Genomic DNA, 8,656 nt, shown 5'->3' with positions numbered 1-8,656 from the left:
CTCGGATCAACCTAGCTATTGATTAGTGCAGGTAAAAAGGAGATGAATAAGAAAGGCTGTAGTTCTAGAGGTTAGTTCTTTAGATTGCAGAGGGTGTGTGTGTGTGCATGTGTGTGTGTGTGTACACTGGCCAGGTTAAAACACACAGCTGCTTCACACGTACAAGTGCATCCTCACTCGAACCAACAACGTCCTCAAAGTGCAGCATTTCTGCCATTTCAGTGTCATAAATCTCAGACAAGAGCCAGCAGATCATAATGCGCATTCATTTCCTTAAACAATACAAAAAAAAAACTGAACTGTTCGGGCCACGTTATTGAATACAGGAGCAAGTGACAATATCATCCTTTTTGATTCAAATCGTCCAAAACGAACTCAACTGGAATCCGCTTATTAGGAGGCCACATCAAATTAAAACTCTTACTTAGGGGGAAAATAACACATTGAAATTGAAAGAGGCAGCCATGTCTGATAGCAGCATTCATTTCTGCATCCACAAAACACTGAAGGGACAACCTCAAAACTTGTCAAGAGGAGAAAACCTGCTGATCTCAACAAAAAAAAAAAGTATCCGATTTGATTCTGAACGTCACATTGTTTTTATAACGGGTCACCGAATGACAGCGCTCCAGCTGAAAGACAAACCGCAGGGAGGAGAATCGCTTCACCATGCATGGCCACTCACAACTATTAAAGATTTCATCTTTTTTTTTTTTTCCTTTTAAAATAACCAATCTTTTTTTTTTTCTGTTAACATACCTCAAAGTATTTTACTGTATCAGAATCAATGGTTTCAGTCTAGAACAAACTTTAGTTGCGACAACCAAAAAACACACAGAAACCACATTTCATTCATATTTTTTCTTACTTGATATTAAATCAGTTACATTAATTTTTAGGTTATACATTTTTAGGCTTTCTCCATGAATATATAGGCTCCTACGTTAAAGCTTAGCATTACGACCAACATGATAGACTTAGCAAAACCAAATTCAAGGGGGGAAAAAACAAAAGAAAACAAAGACGAGGATTAAGACAGAATGACGGTGAATGGACAAACGTGAACCCCCCCCCCCCCCCCTTTTTTTTTTTGTGGAACAAAAATAACTTCAAGCAACAATTCATTCAATGTAGCAGTTACATCACTATATAATTCTCATAAAGCAATTTAAAATGGTGGATGCGACAATTCTCTCAGACTGGGCTGTGTACACAAACAGAATCTCCTGTCGAAACACAGAAAAGACCCCTTCCAGACGAACATCCAAACGAAAGCAAAGCGGAGGGGGTGTGAAAAGGTGTCAATAGTACAATTTTTGATTTTAATGGTGAGAGTTCTGGTTGTGGAGGACACATCCGTTATTTCTTTCCCAGAGGCCTTTGCAATTCCTCCTCTGAAATGTCTCGAGTCCTGTGTGACTTCACACTATCCCTGATTTCTCCAGCAGTGTCACTGTTTGAGCAGTTCTTTTGAGAAGTCACCAATAATTAGAAGAAAGAAAAAAAACAAAACAAAACAAAACAAAAAAACAACAAAACAAAACATTAAGGCTCCAGAAAACAGGATTTCTGAAATGAAAATTGTCAGTAGTAAGCCAAAAAATAGAGATTTTGTCGATTTGAATGAAAAATAGATAAACCATTGAAGTTTTGTTATCAGGCAGTTCCAAGTCTGACATTGCCTTTGGGATCCTCCAACCCTGTTGGCACAGTTAAACCTCTGAAGCATGGCAATGTTGCCCCCAAATGGACAAATAGGGGCAGGACACATCCGTTCCTGATTGTACTGAAATATAAAGTGGCAGGTTTTTTTTTTGTGTTTTGTTTCCTCCATGGTGCAGTCAAACCCTGATTCGATTGGAAAGAGGAGGGGGGGTGAGGGCAAGAGACAGAAAAACCAGTCTGGTGAGAGAGAGAGATGATGGAACGGGAAGGAAAATAGATAAAAAAAAAAAAAAAAAAAAAAAAACGAAATAAAAGACTGAACTTCAAGAGTGTGGCTGCAGCTAGGTAATACATTAAATCAGCTTGTTATCCCTGCACAAGAAGTGGTGGCGGTGGTACATGGGGCAAAAAAAGCACAAGTCTCGACAATGGCAGAGATTCACCGGGATTAAATAGAAAAAAAAAGAGAGAGAAAGAGAGAGAAGGGCTTGGTTGCATTTTCATAATCTTCTGTCTTTTAAATCAAGTCCTAGTGTAACTGTTGATCAAGCCAAGGATAAATGTCTTCTATTGTTTATTCCTGTTTTGGCGCTCCTGTTTGGAAAGGGAACAACAACACAAAATAAATCAATTAGACATGAAAAAGATGTGTGCACTTTGTTTCTTCTTCTTTTGAGAGAGAATCTAAAGCAACTATCAGCAAAGAAAACATCGAGACAGAAGTGAATGACACTAACAAGAAAACATGAACTGTGGTTACCTGATCCAACCGGGAGCGGTTCTGTATCTGTGGAGGTTCAAAGGTCTGTCAAGAAGAGCAAAGAGCAGCAATCAAATTAAAACCGCATCAACCTCAGTGAGGTGGATTATTTCCGTCACAAGATCACGTTTTCACAAATACCACCAGATTAAAACATAAACCAGAACTTAATGACACAGATTGTGCTAAGGGTACAATTTGCCAGTAAAACTGCAAAACACAAACCTTCACATCCATCATCATTGACTTTTTTTTTTTTTTTTTTTTGAGCTACTCTACTTATTCCTCTTGCATATCAACATTGTGATTGGAAGACAAACCAAACCTATTTCATACTACGGTTATCATCAACACAAGGCCAACCAAAGACAATTCCACTTTACTGAAGGTAAAACATGGAGGCGGTTTCACACACCTTGCGCACCTCCTCCTCCTCCTCCTGCCTCTTCTCGTAATGGGAGAAATCATCAAAGATGGAGGTGGTGTGTTTGTAGGTGGTGATGATCTTGAGCACCTGCTTGGCCTTCTCCAGAGGAACCTCCTGGGTGTCGCGGGAGTTGGTCACTGGCTTGTTGTCGTTGTTCTCCAGGCGGATGTGGCGCAGCTGGCTATTAGGCACGTCCTTAACAAACAACCAGTCCACGTCAAACTTGCCCTTCCACTTGTCCTGCGCCCAAACGCCGGCGCTGGTCCCATAGTCCACTGGTGAGCGCATCTCTGCAACGCCGCAGAAATGCCCGCTGCCGTTGACGCTGAACAGCAGGTACACGGGACCTTTGCCGTTCATGGCCCGGAAGGCCGAGTCCAGCCGCTTGTTGCCGTGCTCTGTGCTGCACCAGATGGAGTACTTGATAGAACGATGAATATCGTCCTCGGAGTAACTCTTAATGATGAAAACGCGTCCATTCTTCAGGTTCCATTCAAAGTCCTTGGGGTTGTAGCTATGGGAGGCACGCAGCTTGTCTAGCACCGGGTGGGACTCCCCACCGGGTCCCTGGTTGGCGGATGGATGGGGGCCGTTGTTTCCACCACCAACCATGCCCATCATACCACTGCCGTCATGGCACAGACCGCCCTGCCCATAGCCTTGGTTGCGGTTGCGAGGGGCAACCCAGCGGGTCTGGGGTTGTGGGGGCTGGGTGTGGTTTTGATAGGGTTGAAGTTGCGGCTGGTGGTGCTGGTGATGGGGGGGCTGGGGCTGTAAGGCCATAGGTTGCATTTGGGCTTGCACCAAAGATTGGGGAGGTGGCTGCATGGGTCCTTGCTGCATGGCGGCTTGAGGTGGCATGGCATGAGGCAGGCCGAGAGGCTGCTGCTGTTGCTGCAGTGGAGCTGTGGCTACTTTCGTTACTGGGCCCTTGTCCCAGGTCCCTATGTTCATATTGTGTTTAATGGGCGGTGGGGGAAGGGCCCCACCTGGATTGGGCATCCCGGGCTTCACCTTAGACTTCAGTTGCTGTGGCTTGGCAGGCTTGCTGGCGATGGCAGCCCAGGAGGCGGGTTTGGGCGGGGGCATTCCAATAGGCGTGCCTCCATTTCCAGCGGCTGCCACCGCAGGTCCGCCGATCACAGACCCCACAGCCTTGACCACGGACCCCTGGCCGCCGACGTCCCCACCGATCTTCAAGCCGACCATCCCCTGCTCCAAGCTGTTCATACCAGGGGCTTTGTTCAGGGTGTCGCTGTGAAAGCCCGTCTGACCATCAGGCACCAGAGTGCCCCCCAGGGAGCTGGGAGGATAGCTATAGCTGCCACCGTAGGCTGAACTTTGAGTCTGCTGGCCCTGAGAGCCACTCGTGCCCCAAGCAGAGAAGGCAGGGTTTTCAGGGAAAAAGTTAAACCTATGGGGGTAGATACTGCTTCCAAGGCCCCCTGGCTGGCCAAACACTGTGTCCGGCATGAAGTGATGGTCTCCATTACTCAAGGGTCCATAGGGGGTGAGGTATGGAATAGGGGGGTCTCCACCTGTGGACCAGGGAGCTTCACTGAGGGGGTACGGAAATCCAATTGAAGGGGCGTAATAGCTGGAAATGTAGGGATCGGTGATGGACTGGTAGCTGTTGTTCTATATGAATGAAAGTAAGCAGAGTTACAACAACAGCAAGTAAAAAAAAAAAATCATTCTCCTGTCAAACTACTTCATAACTTTTTGACAACAAGCAATGTGCAACAAGCCAGGACTTTTCAGCCTCATTAGGAAAACTAAACTTGATATGAAGTTTTCCAGATACTTGTAACAGTTGCAAGTCATAATATGTTTTAGCATTTTCAAAAGTTCTCCTCTACAACTAAGTCACTTCGACACCTGCACTTATAATAATACGTGGCCTGTCTTTTCAATTTTGGTCAACCCAATGAACTCTCACATATTGACGCAGATATTTGCCCTTCTCAGATCAGACATTCCCATGTCTTCAGCCCTACTAAAACATGCAACATGGTCTTTCAAAGGTTATTTCCTGAGGCAGGTAAGAGTTTTTCTCATCAGTTTACAATACCATCCAGTACAATGCAAAGAAACTTTCTAAACAATACTGTTTGTGCAACAGCTTGTGGTCAGTCATGTCAATTTGTGCCAATGACATTTGATCGTTTAAATGATTCTGTACATATTTGTAATAAAATGACGTTTTATAATGCACTGTGTGGGATATTACCTGAGTTGATTGACCAGTGAGGTATGGCTCAAAGTCATTGTCATGGACAGTCTCTTTCTGATGCAATGAACCATTTTGCACTGGAAAAAACAAAAGTACATTTACATTAAAAAAAAAAAAACATTTACCTGTAAGTGAGAGAAAGAATGACAGGTTATAAATCAATTATAAATCAAGTTTCTCCACATGGAAGATTCACAGATACTTGTATGATTGGTTGAAGCTGTTCAAGTATTTAAAATGCATCTCATTGTTTAATGACACTCCTATAACCGTGCGATACAGAGACACATCGACTATTGAAGTTTAAAGTCGGTCTCCACACAAACATGAAAACCAACTATAAGAGTCTATCCTGTGGCCGCTGTCTGTCACTCCATCCTCTGACCACCGCAGAGCACCCTCAGATAAATAGAAAAATCACATATCTGATGTATATTTACATAATTCACAATTATGGCATAGCATAAGAGCATAATTCGAGCAACCTTCTTTCCTGTTTATAAGGAAATATCAAAGAATCCCAGACATCCAAGTGCCCCAAAACATCACGCGAACATCAAGGAGCCACTCTCAGACCAAACCAGATATCATGACTCCGGGTGGTCTGACAGGGTCTCATCCTGACCAGGAGGCAATCTGATGAGAAGGACCACCTCAACTGGCTCCTCTTAATGTGGAGAGCTGCTTGTATCCATAATCTCCCCCTTTCGGTCATGGTTCAGGAGCAGAGGTGAGTATGGGGAAGGAGATCAGCAGGTAAACACCTCCTGATCATGATTGCTCCTCCCATCACTCTTAAACAGAGCCCCGATGGTGATAAGACGTCAGCTGTTGCACTTCAAATGCTTGACCAATAGAAAACATTGAGCTCATCATGAAACAAAAATTCCAGAGGACTGCAGAGCTGCTGGAGACCTGCCTCTCACACCCGCCGCCCTGTCTGCTTTCGTCCCTATAGCACACAACTCTAATGATTGAGAGTCCGGCGCTGCCACAACACTTCAAGTGATCTGCATGTTTCAGAAGTTTTAGATAGATGTTTTACTCAGGGAGCCACAACAGTGAGCAAACCTTCAGATACAAGCTGCAAAATGTGTGTAAAATATCTCAGTGCATCATCTGACATGTCTAAGTACAATAACAGGTTAATAAGCATTGCAAATCATTGTAGCACATGCTTTCATGCACCACAGTTGCAACATTTTGGATTGTGGTTATTTTCCAAAAATATGAGGGACCGTGCCAGTAGTGTATGATTGCATGTCTGAGAAACAGCTTTGCCTAACAGCATATTGTTACATTGGACAGGGTGTTTGCTATTGCATTAGAATAGTGTGCTTTACACGGACCTGAATGCAGTTCATTGCAATACTAATGAAAGGCTGAATGAATGCAAACTTGTGGGTTCTTTTCAGTAATATCATACAGATCTATATATAAAAGACAATGTTTATTTGACTTAGAGATGTACAAAGACACTGCGCAGACCTCTGAGTATGTGAGATGGCCTCAATCATCTGACTGACAGTCCAAAACGAGCACTTTGTGTCATCTCAATCCAATCATTTTTATTTAGATAATGTGGCCCCCAATTAAACTCAAAACCAAGATATTGATCCAGAACTCACCTTTAGACGCTTGTCCTTTTGATCTCTGGATCATGGTGAACCACAGCAGAGAGAAGAGAGAGAAAACAGGGTTATTTTCTTTTCTCAGTTTGAAATCTCTCCTGTAGGCAGAGATTGAGTACAATCCGCGTATGTCTATTTACTGCCTCGGAGTTAAGACATGGGACTACTTCCTTAAAGGAGGCAACGCAAAACATTTACGTGACGTCACACTGAAAGTTAAATGCACAAAACCTTTACGACACAGCCCCAGTTCTTCTGATTTCTTTCGTGTAGGAGTCTGATTACAGCAGAAGTCATGGTACTTAGTTTTAGTTTATAGGCTATTGCTAGCATGAAGTTTGCTAACCAACGTAGCCTGTGGGAAATGGCTTTCCTCACCCCCAAGATGGCTCAGGAAGCTTCAAACTTCATTTATATTTTTTTCTCAACAAGCATCAGACACGTCGATATATCCAGACTTTGTAACACTGACAAAGTCAGTGAACACACAAGTTAGCTTTGTGTTAACTAGCATTAGGTTTCACGTTTTGAGCAGCAGGCTGGGGCTTTTTCCCCTTAAAACATCCGTCAAAAAATACACGCTTCACGTTGAAGACGGGTTTGACAACAGACCCTCGCCAAATACACAAATGTCACCCTTCACTCATGCCGATAAAAGCAGTTAATAAACGAACCGAATGCGGCTAAACTCGCCAGCGACGCGCAACCCGGCTACATGCTAACGTGGCTAGCTCGCACTTCCGAGGAATAGCCGGAGCCCCAGTGAGCCGTTAGCGGGCAGCTGGCGAGGCGAAGCGTCCTTCCTACCTGAGGGTCAATGCTTGTGGCAGACATAATTCATTAAGCAAGTCCCTGGATTTTCACAGAGCCCGAGCTTGTGACTGAATTTTCCAGCCCGGTGGTTTTGAGAGCAAGTTCACGGCTCAGTCCCAGTTAGCTCAGTGGGCTAGCTGTGCCGCTTAGCGTGTGTGGCTACTGGCTAGCAGCAGCAGCAGCAGCAGGCTCAGCTGGAGATTTTCCGCTCTGAGGACGGATCCCAACTTCCAAAATTCACCACAGACAGTCACGGTACTGAGTCCCAAAGCAGCCGAGGTCCACGAGCAGGTTCTTGTAACTAGTTGAGTCCTACGTGTCGACGATTGTGGACCTTTCAGGTCTTTCTGCTGTCGGTCGCCTCTTACTTTGGCTTTTTTTTTTCTTTTTTTTTATTCCACACACACACAGAGCGAGAGAGAGAGAGAGAGAGAGAGCGAGAGAGAGAGAGAGAGAGAGAGAGAGAGAGAGATTTTTATTTTACAAAACTACTTTATTTACATTTCATATTCTGTCCAACCATTTAAAGAATAGAAATAGACAGGCAGAAAGAGAAATAACAGAGATACATTTTTTTTTTAAAGTAAATTGCTTAATCAACTAAGAATCCCAACAGCACTGAAGATGGTCCAAAATGTTTTTGAATTGAACATTTTTTTGTGGCTGGTCTGTTTATATGACTGGTATTGAAATATTTCCAGTTACACACGAACAGGACATAGTTTTCAATTGTATCTGGGTTTTTTTTCTACACCAGAGACTTCCTGTCTGGAGTTTGCATGTTCCATTTTTTGTGTTTGTGTCTGTTTGGGTTTTCTCTTGCTATTCTGGCTTCCTCTCACAGTCCACAGACATGCTGCTTCGGTTGAGTGAATTCAGGTCTCTGAATCGTGTGTGTGTGTACATGTAATTCTACAGTGCCTTTTGTTTCTTGCTTGATTCCTTTGTGAAGCAGGTACATAAGGAAACATTTGGAAGATGACATTGACAGTAGTAACAGCTGTGATACTGAGGAGTCATAAAGAATGATTTCTAATCACTGGTGGTGAATGTAGTGCACATATTGCACATGATATTGAACTTAGCACCACTTCAGTTCTTGAACATAATATTGCACCTAAATTAAA

General features: G+C 43.6%; 1 protein-coding gene across 1 annotated transcript; it reads right to left on the bottom strand.

Annotated features, from left to right (window-relative positions):
- Positions 1 to 1,098: 1,098 nt before the first annotated feature.
- LOC308130785 (YTH domain-containing family protein 1-like) lies at positions 1,099 to 7,907 on the bottom strand. Its single transcript, XM_080497239.1, has 6 exons — positions 7,524 to 7,907; positions 6,714 to 6,738; positions 5,083 to 5,162; positions 2,841 to 4,490; positions 2,426 to 2,470; positions 1,099 to 2,259 (listed from the first exon to the last, which is right to left on the bottom strand). Exons 1-6 carry the CDS (start codon positions 7,548 to 7,550, stop codon positions 2,233 to 2,235), a joined length of 1,854 nt encoding a protein of 617 aa, XP_080353365.1. The 5' UTR covers positions 7,551 to 7,907; the 3' UTR covers positions 1,099 to 2,232.
- Between the last annotated feature and the right edge of the window lie 749 nt (positions 7,908 to 8,656).

The sequence above is a fragment of the Blennius ocellaris genome (genome assembly GCF_963422515.1).
Source record: "Blennius ocellaris genome assembly, chromosome: 5".
NCBI classification, from domain to species: Eukaryota; Metazoa; Chordata; class Actinopteri; order Blenniiformes; family Blenniidae; genus Blennius; species Blennius ocellaris.
Note: the sequence above shows the minus strand (reverse complement) of the source record. Positions and strands in the feature narration are given on the sequence as shown.

Bases quoted from the DNA above. Each gene is read 5' to 3' on its own strand.
- LOC308130785 (XM_080497239.1), bottom strand. From the start codon at position 7,550: ATGTCTGCCACAAGCATTGACCCTCAG. The intron at 4,491-5,082 runs GTAATATCCCAC...TCATTCATATAG, and splicing joins TCACTGGTCAATCAACTCAG to AACAACAGCTACCAGTCCAT. The intron at 2,471-2,840 runs GTGTGTGAAACC...TCTTCTTGACAG, and splicing joins AGGAGGAGGAGGTGCGCAAG to ACCTTTGAACCTCCACAGAT.